The sequence below is a fragment of the Athene noctua genome, unplaced genomic scaffold, assembly GCF_965140245.1.
Source record: "Athene noctua unplaced genomic scaffold, bAthNoc1.hap1.1 HAP1_HAP1_scaffold_53, whole genome shotgun sequence".
In the NCBI taxonomy this organism is placed as follows: domain Eukaryota; kingdom Metazoa; phylum Chordata; class Aves; order Strigiformes; family Strigidae; genus Athene; species Athene noctua.
This window is the reverse complement of record NW_027437546.1, coordinates 39,683-58,302: the sequence shown is the minus strand read 5'-3', so window position 1 is coordinate 58,302 and position 18,620 is coordinate 39,683. Positions and strand designations below refer to the sequence as shown.

The following is an 18,620-nucleotide window of genomic DNA, read 5'->3' as shown; positions in this document are numbered from 1 at the left end:
AATCCATTCAGTGAAGGCACAAAGCTCATGAAACAGAACTGAAGATCTGCCATCTGTACTGATGCAATCGGAGACAAGAGCACAGGAGCCAACAAGTACGAGCCCAGGCAAGGCGAAGCTCCCTGCTAACGGCGCTGTGCACGTCTGAGAGCTGCCTAGAGCAGGCAGAGCATCCCAGCACTGACACACAGCTCCGTGCCCGGGGCTCCAGGGCTCACCTCCTGCAGCGGCACCTAAATACGACAGGGCTTTGTGATCTCCAGAGAGCAGCACTTGCCTGTGCCCACCGTGATACCGAGAGCTCAGCTTTGTAAAGACACCTTACCTGAGGCATGCTGAACAGGTATGGAAAACCTCACTGCTGAGGTCAGAGAAGCCATGAACATACTGCTAATACACACAGCCCTTGCTGCAAAGGGAACCGAGACGGCAAGGCTTATAGCTAAACTCTAAGATGATCATTTTCTTCCATAAGAAGATGCTAAGATGACAGGGTGGGATCCTGCAGTCCGAAGGCTGTTCTGAACCACTGCAGCAGCCTCAAGTGCCTGAACCCTGGCTCCAATTTGGGCTTGGGTCTCCCTGCCATCCCATCCTACTCTGCACAGAAAGCAAGTAGCACAAGGGGAAAAGAAACGCCCAGAAGTTGTATCTAACCTTCAGTGTAGCTTTTGTGCAGAAATATTCCTCTCTCCTTTTGTGTAATGCTCACCATTCATTAAAAATTAGGGATTGAAGGTTGATTTTTTTTTTTTTTTTTAATCTGCTGCATAGTTGTTCCAGAATGTCCAAAACTACTTCCTATTGCAAAGAGCAGCCCAGGTGGGACAACACAGTGACTCGATCACAACTTGAAAAAACTCTCCCTGGGAACAGCCCTTTCAGTGACTGCTGACTTTCTGATCTTGCAACCACGGAAGGAGGATGTTTGATAATGTCCAAGCCAGAAAGGAAGAGCGTGGGAGCTTTTGTTGAATTCAACATTTTTGAAGTGGTTCCAGACAAAGCCCAGCTGACAGCAGAGATGACAGGTTGCACAGCTCAGGCATTAATTGGAAGGCTGTGTATTTCTATTTCCCAGACACCATAAGAGAGGCGGTACTGGGTGCTACCTGTCAGAAGATCACTCCACCTTGCATCACATGTGGCTTAATTTTCATTAAAAACTCTAGGTCTAAATAATCAAAGCTCTTAGGTAATGGCAAAGATTTCCAAGTGACAAGCTTTTGTCCATGATCATGCTGAGACACACACTCCCTGGCCACTGCAATCAAAAAATCAGTGGCGGTTCTTCCCCTTCTGCAGTAGGCCCTCACCCTCTCCAGGTGGTCTCTGGAAACCATCCTTTCTTCTACCCCTACGCTGAACTTAAAACTTTAGGAAATCCCAGAAATGTTGCTCTTCCTCCTTCCAGGTGAACCGCAGAGCGGGCTTTTCCCAAAGGAGGAGGAGCAGACTCAACTGCAGGCAGCATTCAGGAGAGCTGAGAGGGAAAAAGAGAGAGTATGTCCTCCTGCTCGCTGCGGCTTCCAGGAGCATCCAGCCTTTGCCCAAGGCCTGGCTACGGCTGGGCTGTGGCCCTGGGACGCTCCCACCGGAACACGTCCCCGAGCACACAGTCAAGGGCATGGAGGGGCTACAGCCTTGTCCTCAGTCCCAAACCCACCCCTGGTGCTGTGGAGCGAGCACTGGGATCTCAGCAGGAATAACGCAGCGGCGGGTCACAGGGTGCACAGGGTGGCGCTGCTGCCTCGCTTCCAAATAAATAGGGGTCTAGGTGGCCCAACAGCACGGGGCTCTGCTGCCAAAGGCCTTAACTTCTGCTGCTTTCTGACACTCAGTTGCTTGCTCACAGACTGTCCCCGTCCCTTGTGACTGGTTTTGAACATGATTCTCATCTGACCACATCAATAGTGTTACATGATGCAGGACAGTTCTGTCACAAGCTAAGGGACTGATCATCACGTGGGATTCTGCTGCTCCCTGCAGGAGTGGCTTAAGAAAGGGTCTTGCAAGGTGTAACCCAGTTCAGTTCTGTGTGCGGACAAACCTAAAACTGAATTTTAGGTGTCAGAGCCCCCACCATGTGCTTCCTTCCAGCACTCAAGAGCCACAGCTTTATTTGCATGAATAACTAAGGAAGTTCATTTTGAGATTCAATATTTGACGAGGGCAAATTTCAAACCACTTCTTAACTGCCAGCTTGGCAAGTTGCACAGTGCTGATTAGTTCTGTAAATCACTGCATGCAGAAGCATCTGCTTGGCAATTCAAGGAGGCACCTGCAAAAAAGTGGAGGCCAGCAAAGCCCCTTTCCAGAGGAGCATGAGATCCAGCTGCACAACTCATGGGGCTGCACTGGGAAAAGCTCCCAAGCGTTCCCAGCAAGGGACACACACCCTCTGCAAACCATCCTCCAAAGGCGTTGTGACTGGCATGCCAGTGCATGAGGAAGGCAGTCACGCTTCTTAGAGGAATCAAGAAGCAAAGGTAACTGACTCTCTAGTTAAAGATCACTGTTCTCTTCTTTAAACTCTTCTTGCACTCAGGGACCTTGACTCTGGGACAGTTTCCACCCTGATAATACAGGGGGTCAGCTCTGGTTTGTAAGGGAGGGGGCTAGGTGCCTTGAGGTTCTCTTCCAAGGAGCCAGTGGGGGAGTTCAGTTCTCCCAAGGGTCCATCAGGACCTTTTCAAGAGCAGGCTTCTCTTTCTAAACAGATCGTTTGCTCATCTCTGTTTCCTGTAACTCTCAGACCAGCTCAAGGGTTGCATGTAAGTAGTCTTCCTATTTCTCTGCAACAAAAACGCTCTCCTGGCACAACCCCTGGAGATGCCTGCAGCAAAATGATGGACACCCCCATCACAAGAGCAAAAATCCCAGAGCCAGAAGCACAGCACTGAGCGAGGAATCCCTCAGGCGCAACTTTTTAAATCGATCCTTTCCTTCCACAGCTCTAGCAGCTGCAGCTGGGAGGCAGGAAGACACTTTGTGAACACAAGCCCTGGGTAATGACTGTAGGGGGCATTTGCCAAGTAAACCCTGCACAATTACAGTATAAATAAAAAGCTGTTTCGTGACATTTGTATCCCCCAGCTTAGGGCAGTAAGTAAAGCGACAAAGCAGCTGGGTTAGTGACTTCAGCACACTCCAGAACAGGCGCCTGGCTGCTGGAGGACCACGGGCCTCACACCTCTTCCTCTGAGACAGGGAAAACCCATCACATTCCCTGGATGGAAGCCTGACAGCGCTCTCCCAGTCTTGAAAAACACCTTAAGCAGCACCACGCAGAGACAGAGAGGAAGGATGAGGTGACCCGAACCCCGCAGCCTGCTGCAGGCACTCCCTGCCCCGTGCTAGCACAGCAAAGCCATCACCTCTCCCAGGGCACAGAAGGTGCAGCTCACGTGGGCCAGAGATAACTGCTCCCAGCAAAAGACGCGATGGCACTTCTGTCAGACAGGATGAGCATAAAGCTTGCCTAGCAGACTGCTCGGACTCTGATTTCCAGGGAGGGCGCTCACCCCGCTGAGCACAGCAAGCCCTGCGCAGCGTACCCGGAGGCACCACAGACTCAGAGCCACAAGGTGACAATTCTCACGTGCTGGCCAGAGGTGTCCTTCTGCAGACAGCCCGCGCTCAGCAGGGCTCAGCCACCCAAGGTCTGGCAGTGTCGGGGTAGTGAGAGGGGATCCAGGCTCTGGAAGCACATTTGTAACTCAGCTCCTACCGCCTCAGGAGTCTGATGATGCATCCGTGTAATAAAGACTCCTCCTGGAGGCAAATGCTCTACGGGGACGTGGTGCTCGCCCACTGAAGCTGTTTAGCTCTGGAGCTCTTTGGCCTCTACAGGCACCTGGCAGCAGAGCAAATGCTGGCAAACCCACGGCATGAGAACTTATCCCTTCACTGCCTTGGTTGTTCTGGGATCAGTGATCCAGGCTTGTAGCCACACATCCTGAGGGCTGGCCTTGGACAGGAGACCGCCTGGAAACCGCAGGGGCAGTGGGCACGTGCCAGCACCCTGCTGACCACTGACCCTTCCTACCAACTAGACGAGAACCGAGGGGGCTGCAAGACTACTTGCGCCTCCACGGTGGGGAACAGAAGCAGGAGAAAGGAGCCGTACCTGAGATGTCACAGTAGACTGTTTGTTGATAGACTCTGGCTTCTCGGGGTCTAAAGATCACGTTAACTTCAGCTGAAGAATTTGGCCAGATATCTCCCTCCTGAAACAGAAGGAGACAGCAAACCACTTAGCTTCAAATGTCACATTTCTTGTTTTCAACCACAGCTCTATAGCCTTTATTTAGAGCATCAATGAAGAGCAGGGAACAAGCAACACTTACCAACAAAATTTAGGGGGGTTTGGAAGCAGCTTCAAAAGAACTTTCTAAGTCTCTTACCTTTACTGGCATCTGGTAGAGGCATTTTGTTAAATTAGGGCTATAATGAAGCCACCAAACTGGCTCACGCTCCAGTGAATCCAGTAGGATTTCTCCAGAGATGCCAGCCAGTTTAAGAAAAAGGTCCCTCTCGCCTCCAAACCTTCCCATGTATCTCTGTAGCACTATGGCTACATGACGACTTTTACTCAGGTCAGGAGAGATTTAACAAATCAAAGAGAATTTCCCATTCTTAGTTACAAAGGTGCTGCCTCTTATAGCCTTCACCTGTACATGCCCCTAAGTATTTAACGTACTGCGGTGAGTGGGGCACGCAGCACCAAGCAGAACGAGCCCTCCTGCCTGGGGATAGAAGAAGAACAGGCTCCTGCCCGCTGGCGGCTGCTTCTGCCCCGAGCCGTGAGCAGCCAGCCAGCACGCAGGCTCCTCCAGCTGACGGATGATCTGGGAAAGGAGTTGAGAGACAGATGCACCCTGTTTCTCTCTGCGAGGTGCACACGCTCCTGTGTCCCTGAACACAGGCTCAGAGAAGAAGAGATGGGATTTGCTTACAGCTCCACACCTCTTTCAACCAACAGGCTCTTTTCCGTGTCATGCTCTTGCTCAGGGATTTAAGTCTGGGCCATGCTACCAGTGTGTCTGCAGCTCTCTGCTGCTTCCTCGGGGTCTTCTCTCTCTGCTTCTCGCCCAGAGAGTCCTGGCACTGGCGCTCAGTCCCAGGGAGCCTTGTCGCACAGTTTCGGAGGCATGCCTGGGTTCTAAAGGCTCTCACTTCTTGCAAGTGAGACACCACTTACATCCCCTGAACCCCTAGCATTACCAATGTTCCTTGTGTGTTTGTTGACATAAATAGAGGCACCTCTGACAACTGTAATAACACTCGACAAAGGAAGGAAAATATCAGCTTATAGAAGGAGACAAACAGAGTTCTTTTTCTATCAGCAAAGCGAGGCTTTGATTCTGCATGCTGCTGGGTATCCTCGCTGCTTTGTCCAGAAGAGCCTTGAACGGAGTGGAGCCTCTGGCACTCCTGCAGCATAAATATTAAGTAACTATAATACTTCCCATCGAATTAGCCCTTATAGCTCAAAGGACAGCCCCCACAACAATTGAAGAGCTATGACATGGGGAGTTATTGGGCTGCAGCTGCGAAGAATTCCCTAAGGCACAGCCTGCTCAGAGTCAACAGAACAGAGGGAAGAACTGTGAAATAACTCACAGAAAATACTGTGAGTTATTTCTCCTGGGAAATTAAAATGGGCTGTTGAAGAGGTTCCTTGCATTCCTGCGACCCCACAGGGGAAAAAAGAACTGCTGCTTGGAAGGAAATGCTTCATTACCCACCCTTGCAGGCTACTGCTACACGCGTCCGAGCCTCGGGGCACCTCAGGAGCGAGCCCCGTGCCTGGGCGACGTGTTCTCTATAGGATGGCAGTGGAGTCAGAGCATGGAGAGCCACCGTGGATGGTAACCAGGACAGATGTAAAACTATGCAGTGCTGTGAACATGGTATTGCAACACTTCTGGCTGAAACACTTCTGGCCTCAGACAGGCTGCAACTGGCAGGTGGCATAAAATACAGACGGTGGATGTACGATGGTACAGCACCACCACTCCTGCTGTCCTACCCTGGCTTTGCTCCAGCATAAAGCACGGTGATACAGGAGGGGATGGCACACCGGGACTCACAGCTACACAAGTGATCTCTCTGCAAGAGCCCAACCGTAAATACATGGCAGATCCTATCTCTCCTCCCTCAGCCCCTAAATAATGAGGATCTGCTAGATCTCCACCCATCGGAGTCAGAAAAAGCTGGTCTTGAAAAGCCAGGCACCACCAACTGCTGGTCAAATCACCTGCTTTGCTTTGCAGAGGGGGAAGGCAATCCATGGAAGGAAATCACACTCAAAGTAGTCAAAGAAAAAAAAGACAGAGCTGGCAACAGAAATACTAAAATGACACTCAAAGTGCATCCTCTCAGCTCAGGGCACTTAGGAGAAAGGCAGTGCCACAGCTAACATCTGCCTCTTTCCATAAATAACAGAGCCCACAGGGAACTGTGGGATGGACCACAGCTCCACTGGAGATGGTGCCTTCCGCCAAAAACCAAAGTGCTCTGCAGTAGCTTCTCATGTGGATGGGGACCAGCTTGGTTCCCCAGCTGAGGTGCAGGTTTGCAGCAACAAACACCACTGTGACCTCCTGGCCCAACCTCTGGATCAACAGTAGCACCTTCGTAACCTGGACATGTTGTCGACCACCTCCATCAGCCCAGAGTTCACACGTGGCACTGAGGAGTCACTACCAGGCAAGGACAGGACAGTGAGGACTTGTCAAGGTCAGTGTAGCAGTAAGTCCTCGTCCTCCCTCTCCTCTGGTTGCCATTTCCAAGGAGTCAGCTCCCACAGGCCTCCAATGGGACTTACAGACAAGCTGGGGCAGGGAGGATGCAGCAAACAGCAAGGACTTTGTCCCTTGGGAGCCACCTGGGCCTCTATCACATCTGCCCCTGCTGACACATCATGTGTAGATGCAAAAATAAACCAAATTTGAGATGTGCTCAGAAAGTCAGAGCTGCATATCAGCTTGTTTCCCACAGGCTTGGGCAACTCAGAATGTTCTCATCCACATGGTAATTCCAAAATCACACCTCCTCTTTTCCGTTGTTATTTCCATCAGCGAGTAAACCCTATACAGACTGAAGTGACCTGCTGCAGCTTCTACAGATTGCAGCACCTGAAAATACTGGCAGCCAGCGGTCCACTGACATAAGGTCCCATCTCTGGGGGGCCTCTCCAGCAGATTGACATGGCAGTGCACGAAGGGTGTCTGTCCAGGCTAAAAGTTACAGGGCTGTCACCGCAAAGAAGGTTGTGGAAGCCAGCAGCAGTAGAGTTTTAGATTCTACATTTAATAAAAGTAGAAAATACTTACTACCATTTGATGTAAAGACACCCATATGCCATGGGGAAAGACAGGCATGAGCAAAAGTGAATGTGAAATTGATTGTTCCATCAATAATGGGATTCATGGAAATCAAAAGGTTGATAATGCTGGACAAAACAGAAGGGGAGAGACTCATGTGGTAGCCCACTTATAGTCAGTCCTAGAGCAACCTGTGTAATATTCCATTCAGGAAAGGTTTCCCCTCGAGACTTGAGGCCAGGCTACACTTTATGTCCGTATGTCACTACATGGAGCGCCAGGACTCGGCGCTGTGGGCAGCCAGACTTCTGGACCTCACCTCAAAGCATTCAGGAGCTTAAGAGCAGGTTAAGCTACTTGTAGAGACAGTCTGACTGTAAAGCAGCAGGAGCCCTGAGGCACACTCCAAAATCAGCTCTGACACACCACAGGCTGGTCTTAATGCTCAGCTGATCAGCTCCCTCTCTCTACAACATTCCCACTGCTCCGACACAATCTCTTGGTCACATCTTGCTGCTGTCAGCTACAGTGGTGTGAAACTGCCGCTGTGCCAACATTGGTGGCTCTCAGCCTTATATGGGATATAGGAACAACTAAGAAGAGGAGATGATCCCCTTCCTTGAAAAAAAAAAAAAAATTAGTTTCACCTATTTTAAAAGGAAGAAGAGGTTGAGATTATCCTAGGATTTACTCCAAGATGAAAAGGGATTTTACATTGCTCGGACAGTGGGCATTCTTCATCTCAGACCATGCAAATACTCAGAACCAGGGATCTGGCCGATTGCAGGATATGGGGTTTTGCTTGCATAAACAGAAGAGGCAATAAAAAGTCTGTACCTATGCGCCATGAAACTCAGGAAGTCCGTTTAAACCTGCCAGCCTTGTGTCCAGGCTCACAGATGACACTGGAAGGGATATTGAGCCGTGGTACCCGTCCAGATTATATGAAGAGATTGGTATCTCTCTGATCAAACTTGGGTTGAACTTGGCCTCCTTTCCACAGAGGATCATTTCATTCCTCAGGTCAATATGTGAACTGAGAGCGCTCTAATGTCCTTTGTTAATCCCCACACACTATGTGTAAGCTGTGCCCTTACTCATCGTTATCGATGGCTCTCAACAGTGTAAGGACACTTACCAAGCGCCCTTAATTTATAGCCCTTGCAGCAGAGCTCAGCTTTAGGCAGCCTCTCGCTCTGCCAGGAGCCCACAGAGATGCTTTTTCCAACAAGCTCTCGCAGCCTCCCTAGAAACCTGGTGTTATCTCTTGGCCCATCAAGCCAGCTGACACAGGGACCTGCCAAGTGACCTCAGCCAGGGAGGAGAAGGAAGGGAGGTTCTCAGCTATCGCTTACCATTGGCTCAAGGCTGAACACATCGTCGGAGAAAAGCATGGAGTCTCCTTGCACCTTTGCCCGCTGGTTCTGGAAGGGGCGGGAGAGAAGGGGAAGGCGTTCTCCAAGAGCAGAGTCCACCCTGCACTCCCTCAGACAACGATCCATCTTGCCCCCTTTCCGCCTCTGCAGCCTGCAGCCAGGGGGAGAGACAAACCAAGCAGATAATTTAATGAGCAACATATTTGCAGAGACTCGTGTGAGCGCAGGGGCAGCAAAGCGCTCAGGGAGGATCAGCAGCAGCTCAGCGAGGGGCTGACCCCAAGCCATGGGGTCCCACACGGGTCAGATTATCACTTGCTGGCCGCCACCACGGCACGCAGGTTTACTCCATGCTTACAAGCGCAGAAGAGGTTTCTGAAAGCCGGCAGCCCTCGAGAGCCTCCTGGCTCAAAGCCTCTGCCACAACTGATGGAGAATCCACCGACCACCCCAACTGGCTTTTCCTACCACAGAGCTGCCTGGGGGAGCCAGATCAGGATGCAGGAGCACCCACTGCAGGGCTTCACTGGCAAGGGGAGACGCAGCTGGGTTTCAGCTGCAGGCCACTGGCATCACTCCTTTTTCCTTCCCCTTTGGACCTGCAGGGGTAAGCAAGCTAAATGTGCTCTCTGTGCCCTATACCACTTCTCACCAGAGGATCCCAGAGCACTGTAAAAGCAAACCAATGAATTCAGGCATTGCATCACTTCGGTGAGACCAATGTCTATATGTGCATGGAAACAGAGGCCCTGAGAGGGGAAGGCACTTTTCCTGGCATCACCCACTAAAGAAGTCTGGACCAGCATCTCTGAATCCAAACCCTTGCGTCTGGCCTTGAACCACCTTATCTTTTTCCTCTTTTTGGCCATCTCTGTAGGGCTATGACGCAGTTCATCTCTCCCTTACTTGGCAGCTGTAGCAGAAATCATTCTAGAGTTTAAAGATCACAACCAAGAGATAAGGGAGCACTGCTACAGAGCAGTTGCTTCCTAGCTGGCATATCGCTGTCCCCTCTGCACACTCCAGTCCCCGGCCATGAAGAACCAGCAGGTGACAACTCTGGGGGGATGAGTGGAAGGCTCCATGTGTAGCAGCAGATCAAGGCAATGTAGTAAAACCAGGATAGCAATCATCACCCAGCTAAATTCAAATACAGTTCCAACGGAAATACGGTCACGGATGTTACTAGCTGTACACAGACAGAGCCTGGGGCAAAGGCTGGCACCAGCACCAAAAGCACTTGCTTTGGCTCGCCCCCCCTGGAGCGCAGTGGGGAATGTTTCTCCACGGCTGACCTACAGCCCTGCGCGTGAGGAGGGCTTCCCGCCACCGATGAGCAACCCCCAGCTCAACCTCCATCAGCAGACAATAATTCCACCATTACATCCCAGAAAGTCCTGCAGGAGGGAGACACAGCAAACCCCTGGATACACCACCTAAGGATCCAGGTCTTCTGGGGTCACAGCCCAGAGCAGGGTCCTGCACTGCCTCCTCTCATGGAAAAAGTCCTCTCTGCTCTGAGATCTCTAAAGCTTCTCTGGCAGCAGGACAGTGGCCCTGGAGCTATGACCATCCCTGGGATTGCAAGGAGGAAGAACAGAACGTCCTGGTCAGACTCAGGACATAAACTGGCATGAGATCAAATGTAATTGGAAATGAATCAGGTTGAAGTGAACTGTGGGGAAGCCCGGTTGCTTCTGAGGGGAAAGAGGATCACTCAGGGTCCAATCTGAGACAGGCAGGTGAGGAGAGAGCGGTAAAGGAATGGTCCAGGCAAGTACCCAGAGAAGGCAACGAGGTTTTCTTTCAACACATTCAGCTTGCATGGAAGGCACACACTGTGTAATTAAAAATAGAGAACAGTGGAAAACCAGTTTTGGCCTTCAAGGCATTTCTGACCTAATTATGTTGAACTTTATTGGCTCAGAAGCCTTTAAAAAGTGCTCCAGTTTAAGGCACTTTCCTGATCAGCTGTGAGCTAACTCCTACACACCTACATCCATGCAAGTCTGGAAAGTCCCACAAGGATTCCCTTAATCACCCAAACTTTTAAGTGTCATTTCCAGTTCATCCCCCCGGGCTATAAGTGTGTCTCTGCTGCCTGAAAGGGGAATGTCAAAGCTTCACCACAGACACCCTTGGAAGAACCTGCCCCATCTCTCAGCACCATGAAGACACAGGCTGCTGCAGCCCAAACGCGCTCTGTCCCGTGCTGCCCTGCCTTCCCTGCGGAACCCTTCACCTCCAAATTCTCCCCAGTCTCTGAGGAAGGGTAGAAATACCTCGTTGTGCTGGAAACTGGGACAGTGCAAGGCAATTCAACATCCTACAGCAGGACGGCCTCAACTTGCTGGGCCAACACAGCACCTGACCCTGCACATTCCTGGAGAAGGAGCCTGCCACCTTATCAAAGCTGGAGTGGAAGAAGCTGCAGTGAATATCACAACAGTTATGCTACCTGCAGCTATGTTAAGTGCTGCTACTCAGTGCAGTCCCAGGGAACAAGTGCTGACACTTTCCTCAGCCTCATGGACGCCCCATAACCCAGGGGTCTCTGGATATCAGTGGTTTGGGGCTCCCTAAAATGCAAATTTGCTCTCTGAGGGAATCCAGTCACTGCAATCAACCTTTCCTCCACAAAACGCCATCCTCAGCTGGACTATGGATGGAGCTGGAATGCGAGGCACTGAGCTCCATTACCCTAAAGCCCAGGGACACCTAACCTGATGCCATAGATGGTTTACTTGCCCTAAACCATTCAATGCACCACACCTCTTGAGGCCACATGTTAGTTTTACCCTTGGGCAGTGTATCTTACTGAAATGAATCTTTCAAACGAACCTCAGCCTCTGATGATCCTCCTCTTCCTGAGTTGAAAAAGCCTTCCACTGGAAGTGGACCTTGATTTCACTCCGATTGTGGATGACTACAGATCTGTGGTTTGACAGCGTGAGGTAAGTCTTCTCAACTGTCAGGGAGCTCCTGGCCAGACCGATGTTGACATCTACAGCTGCTCCAGAGAGGCTTGTGTGAGTATCTTCACCTGGAAAAAAGCACAGGGGAGTCTTTGCTCATCTCACTTGCTGATGGAAGTACAAGGAACAAAGCAAACCACCAATAACAGAATAAACTCTTACAGCTTTTAGCTGTATTGGCAGTTCCACAGATCAGCACATTCATCACATCCTGACAGCTGCCCGTGTACAGAATGAGGATGGCACACCGTCAGCACCTTATTTCTGGGTGCATTTGTAGAGATCTATCCCCAAGGTGACAGTATTTACAGTGAGATTTTTCCGATGTGCCCAGGTGGCCTTTGGGTTGCCATCCCACTCGACTCATAGAGAATTCTGCATCCAAGTTGTTCAGGTGACTCTGAGGAGTCCCACCTCAGTCAGGGCTTGCCCAGCGTTGTGTCTCTCCTGATCCCTTGTTGCTGACACCCAAAGATGCCTGGGGGCACGCAGGCAGGAAAGGGAGGTTCAGAGGAACAAGTGACAGCCCAGGGCAGGATGGGACACAGAAGAGAGCTTCACTGTGTTGCAGAAGCAGCGCCCTCACTTGCTGTGGGTTTGTGAACACGTGTCAAGAAGAGACTGGTGGGGCACGGCCCACCCCGACCTGCCCATTACAGCCCTGCAAGCCCATTTCCTCAGCCGGGACCCTGCTGCTTATGCCCGAGTCTGCAAGTCTACGCTGCGTCTTCCCAAGCCGTTCAACGACCAGAGCGAGGGCATCTTTGCTTTCCACCTCAGAGCCCGCTGAAGAGGAGAGTGTCCCTGGCTGTGCACATCAACTGACCAACGACTGGGGCCTTGCTGGAGGACCTGCCAGCACGTCACCCTCCCAAACAGACTCCCAAAGGCTCCCTCCTTTCCAGAGTTTTCAAACCTTCCTTCTTCCCAGCCAAGTAACTCCTGGCAGTCAACTGAGATCAAACTTCAGTACTGAGCTCACTCTTCCTCTTGCAGGCAAGTGTTTCCCAGGTGAGACTCAGCAAACAGCAAACGTCAGACATGCTCTCTAGAAACGGCATTTCTGTGGAGTGGTGCTTAAAGCCTCAGAGCCAGCCCCAACGGACAAGTGCAGCAGCCTGGCCGTAGCCTGGAGAGCATCCCTCTGCAAAGGCAGAGCCTCCTCCTCCCTGCACAGGTCACAGCAAGGCAGCCAGCCAACGGACCTGCCTTTAAAGCGCTACTGTGCAACAACACAGGGAGAGCGCTGGATGTGTGCTGGGTGCACTCCTGAAATCCTAAGCCAGACACAACACAGCAGAATCACACTCATTCCAGGGGAAAAAAAAAAAAAAAAAAAAAAAGGAGCCCCCTTTTTTGGGGGGGCACTGGGGATTGACTCACCCTTAAAACACTAGTTCTCCAGAGTCATTCACTCATCTCCACACACAGAGAACCCAGCCTTCATGCCTGTATAGCCTCAATTTCTCCGCTCTTAAGGGAGTATGGAGTGGTAGGGATTTGTGGTCAGAGATGAGAGTTATGCTGCAAGGACAGCAGCAATGTTTACAGTGACTTGACAATCTGCTTGCTATAATGGACAACTTGGCATACAGAAATGACTGATGTTCAGGAGAGTTACAGAGGCGGGTATGCTTTATGAGCACTGCCTCTCCCTCCACTGAATCCTTGGCATATATTGGCAAGCAAAGGAGCCAAGAAATGGGAGACATGCACAGTGCCTCGAGCCTGGGTTTATGGAAACACGAGCCAGCGCTCTATAACAATCAAGATGACAAACTACTGCAAAATAAACACCATGAAAATTATCATCGTCTCCCTGCCTAAACCCATGGCCACGTGCGTCTCAAAATACTGGGTATAGTTCTGATCTCAAAAAAACAAGCTGAAGCATCTCAAGCTAAATAGAGAAGGACAGAAAGAACAATTTAAAGTATGAAGCAGCTTTTACAAGAAGATTGACTACGACTCCTCATCCTAGAAATCATACGGGCAATAGATGGGAGAGGTTTGTAAAAGCATGGATGGCCTGGGAAATGTGAATAAGGAAAAAATTGTCACTATTTGTCATAAAACAGGAACCTGAGGGCCTGAAATAATGTTATTAGACAGAAATTACACAAAAGTGGCAGTACTTTTCCAGGGAGTATTCCTTCCTTTGGAACACACTGCCACAGGAGGCTGTAGAGGCTAACAGCTGCAAATCCAGGGAGAAACTGGACAAATTCTTAGAAGATAAAGGCATCAGAAGCTATTCAACAGAGATGAGAATAAAGCCTCCAGCACAGAAAAATGCTAACTCCAGAGCCCGAGAGGGAGAAAGCATACGCACTGCCTGTTTCTACACAATTTGCGAAACATCCCCTACTGCTGCTCTCGCGGGGAGTTGCTGGGGATGCAGTCACCCTTGCGCTCCTGGCTGCAGGCACCGAGGACTCTTCTGAAGGCTGGAGGGTTTGCCGGAGCACCTTCTACCACAGAGAGCATTTGGCATCGTGCTGAATACAGACACCCACAAATTGCCGGGTCCAGGAGAGCGCGCACAGCTGCCAGCGAGTCAGGAGGAAGCCACGGATCTGTCTGCCAGGCCCATGAGCTGACACGGAGAGCGGACCGGCCAGGGTTGGCTACGGGTGGCTGCAGGCTTCATGTCTTGGGTGTCAAATCAGATGTGACGTTTCATTTAAGACTCTTTAAGACTCTGTACTGTAACAGCGACATAGCACTAGGCATTTTACTTGGCAGGGCAGTGTCCATGGTGTGTGGTTTGGGATGCTTGGCTGCCATGAAAGCGCATTTACTGAATCTAGATGTGTCTGCCCTATCATTATTTACACAACGTGATCTTATTGCAGACTGTCAACTCTCTCATTCTTACATGCTTCTGATACATTTCCTACAGGTGGCAGGACACAGCTTTCACTCTGCAACCTGAACAAAGCAATGCCTGAACTTGAAATTAAACGCTAGACTTTTTACAGAGCAGCAGAACAGATGCTTCAGGTTGTGCACTCCTGAGTGGTGCTCTTTGACACAGCAGAAACACCTCTGTGTTTTATCCCAGCATCCATCCACATGGCTACAGACACACGTATCAGCACACCACGATAACTTTTCACTATCTTGAAGTGAGAAATCTGTGGGACTCCTGTTGTGCAGGAAAACAGACAAAGAGAGAATTTACAGAAGAGCTAAAGCATCTTTCTGAATTCTTCTAATACTACACAAGCATCCTGGTACAAGAGGGAGTAATTTTCAGAGCAGTACAAACTGAGCTTAAACAGAAAGGATAGATGAGCAAGCCCTTGAACAAGATTTCGAAACAAATTTCAGGTTTGATGAAGAACACGTTCCTAGTATCCAAGAGCTGGTACTTTCCTTCATTGATTACTGCTCTAAACATTAGGAAGCTGGTAGCCAGGTCGATTAGACTGAAGAGAAACAAAACAGCACCCTGATGCATTTTGTCTTCACCACGACATATTCTTCCTCTAACCCTGGGTTTCTCTCTGAGATTCTCTCTCTGAATTTGGATTGTAAATCTTTTAGGAGTGAATGACAGTCACATTTGGAATATTTAGGTAGCATGGAAAGCAAGTGTAATTTCATTTGCCCAGTCTGTCAGAAGACAGTGCCTTCCTGCTGCTGCTTTTTCACTGAAAATACAAGCAAGCAATGAAAGGAGAGCTCTTCACTCAAAAGGATGTGACTGTACCCCCATATCGACCTATGAGAAGTAATTCTTTTGCTCCTGCTATCATACCCAGCTGCCTCCACTGCCGGCATATTCTTGTTTTTCAAGCAGCGTGCAGAGGTCTCCGTTACCACTTCACCGCCAGAGAAGCGAGTCACCTCACCAGGCCGAGCGATCTCTGGAAAGCTGGAGAAGTCACCTACAGCCTGATCCAGCCGCCCCACCATGTGCCTTTTGCTGCGTCTCCCACAGAGCTACCACCAGATCAGAGTCAGGAGCGCTCCTCTGAGCTGTTTCGCTCTTGGGAAGCTGATGGCTTCACCTACAGGATGCGCCGAGTCTCCGCCGGCCTGAGAAAGGCGTCTGTCCGTCCCCACGCCTGTATCTCCAGCCCCAGAGCGAAGCATGGAGCAGCGACAGTCATTTGCAAGTGCTTCTCCGAGGCGGTGTTCAGGAGCTGCCTTCAGACGTCATTAAACCATCACGTTATTTACTCCAGACTCCTTTATAAACCTCACCACTAAATAACTGCTGCTGGCAACACAGGTGTCTCTAAAGAACCACTCCCAGGCTACAACAAAGCTCAGAGCATCCTCCTCATGACCGTGCCCACAGTTGTTGCTGTAACGGCCAGTCCCCAGCGTGGCCCCGGCCTCAGCAAAGCACCCACTGAGCCCACGCAGCACAGTGAAAGCAGAGGGTCTCTACCCCAGAGGCCCTGCAAGGAGCCATAAGACAACAGATGGGGATGAAAAGGGAGGTGGAAAGCAGTGACCAGGCAGCAGTGCTCCACAGGACAGGCTGCAGGCTCTTCAGACAGCTCTCCTGCACGCTGAGCCATCTCCCTGCAGTCAGGCTCCCGCTGTGCATCCTTCTGTGACCGAGCACCCACCGCATTCCCCAGCACCCCTCTGCACTGTGCTTAGCAAGAACTGTTTGCCTGGTTCCAGGATGAAATACTCCGGCACAGGAATATCCAGAAGCCAGCACGGAGGCTTTGTCCTGCCCAGCATGAAGGAGCTTTGCAGAATGTTTTGAAAAGGACGATGAAACCGTCAGAGGATGGAAGACCACTGCCGCGTACCCAGGATGCCGCGGGCTATTTTTAATCGTTATTGCTACCACAGTAACGACACGCTGGGGTACCCGACTGGCTGAAACATTGCTTTTGGCCATGGGGAAAATGGTGCAGGAACTTTCATTCTGATTGCCTGGCAAAGACATGCTCAATAGACCACCTAATAAATCAGTCACCCTTCAAGCTGTGCTTCTGCTTCTCAGCAGATGCTGATCGATCCACAAGGAAAGGAGGCTAATGAATGTTCAGTTCTGTCCTGAAACACCTCCACCGGTAATGACACTTAGAACACGTCAGTGATTTCCACTGATGATAAGAGTAGACAAGCTGTGGTCAAGGATGACCTGCAGAGAGATGAAAACCACATTCTTCCAGAAATCTTTCACGTGCTAAAAATGGGGTATGCAGCGTCACGCAGATGTCTGTTTCTGTGCATGCCTGAGGATGAACAAAACAGCCAGAAGGAGATTTCTAACTTCCAAGCCACCCTCCTAGTACATACATCCCAGTCTGTGCTCACGCAGTCAGCTCCATGGGTTGCTGGAGCAGGGGTTTTCTTCAGAGGGGTGTTATGTAGTTGTGGAGCTACAAAGCTGTGCAAAGAAACCTCAAGCAAATGAAGCACAAACTTCATTCCCCTTCATCTACCCTCAAAGTGACAAATCAGCTCTCCTGAAACACAAGGCCCTGGAGAGGGGCCATACTCTGCAAGGAGCAGAACAACCTTACCAAAAACAGCATGAGAAAAATTCATTACTACAAGCAGCTCTAGGAAAGGGGAAACAAAGACAGGAAACAGTTGTTACCTATTACCTGTTTTGATAGAGACAAACACTCTGGAGACCAACTAGACTCACCCATCAATCTAAGTGATTTGAACTATAAGAGCATATAACCAATCGGCTGTATAAAGTATTAGTTACCAACCCTCCGTCTGTTGCAGTGCTGCTACTGTTAAGATGCAAAGTCAACATATAATTGCACAAACTCCTATTTACACCTTTTTTGCCTACAATATACGACTCCCTCCACTCCCTTTGAAGCAGATGTACGAGAACATAAAAGTCTGACAGAAACCAGCCATACTGCTGGGAATTCTCACAAGAGAAGGAAAAAAAAGCACAACATGCACTCACCACCTACGACAGGCGGAAAGAAAAATCCCCTTGCAAAGTTTTTAAATGCCTGATAGCTCAAGGAAAATCTAGAGAAGCCTCTTGTACAGCATCAGTCTGGCTTACACCTTAGGATCTAACACGGGAAACAAGATCTTCTTTAAAAACTCACAGAATAATGTCAGTTTCTAACCATCTGCCAGCACTAAACACAAAATAAAAAATTACAGCAGTTAGAGCACTACAGGGAAGCTTTGGATTCAAAAGGGGCTGTTGCTTAGGAAGCAGAACATTTCCCCACCTCTTAGCACCTGTAAGCAGCTACCGTAAATCTTCCTGGTGTGGAAGGAACGGAGAAGTGCATGAAGATGAACAGCTGCAGACTGGAGTGGCAGTGGCACACAGCGGTGGGCGTCAGAAGCTCACGGTCTGTTGCCATGAATTTAGCTCAACAGTAGCTTAACGCTACTCACAGAAGCACCAGAGCCCCTGTAAACACTGGCACAAGACTAAGATTAAAGCCAGAAACTGGTTTTAGTATTCCCACCCTGGTATCCTGCACAATACAGGGACGAGTCAAGTATGTACCGAGGTAGGGAGTTTGCTCAGGCAAGTACTGAGCCTCCTCCATTCCGGCTGAAGTCAGTTCAAATTGAGAACACTCAGCAACTTGTCTGAGTGATCTCAGGAACAGAAAATGCAGCACAACAAGGGCTAAACCTCAGTTAAACCCTGCTGCCTGTCCACATGCATCAGTGAATTTACAAAGGAGAAAAAAGAGGAAGGAAAAGACTTGGTCTACAGACTAAATCAATAGGATTTTCATTTCACTTTCAAACGAGTTCCTAGAACTCAGTGACTGCAATGCCAGCCTTGCAAGACAGATGACAAGACCCTTGGTCGAAAGGGGGTTCTTAGAGGAAAGAGAACAGAGCTCTGCAAAGGTGGTTGCTTTCTCCAAAGCCAAACCACAGATGACTATCACAACAAGGCAGTGCTTTTCTCAGATGCTTTATCCTCGTGGTAGCTGAGATGTTCAGAGGTGCCGGCA

The 18,620-nt window shown here is 50.0% G+C and overlaps 1 protein-coding gene across 1 annotated transcript in view; it reads right to left on the bottom strand.

The window, feature by feature from the left end:
- LOC141954991 (hydrocephalus-inducing protein homolog) overlaps nucleotides 1-18,620 on the bottom strand; it is a 96,322-nt gene that overhangs the window by 52,726 nt on the left and 24,976 nt on the right. Inside the window, 3 exon segments of the mRNA XM_074895068.1 lie at nucleotides 4,130-4,229; nucleotides 8,687-8,858; nucleotides 11,549-11,750. Coding sequence (XP_074751169.1) covers nucleotides 4,130-4,229; nucleotides 8,687-8,858; nucleotides 11,549-11,750 — 474 coding nt within the window.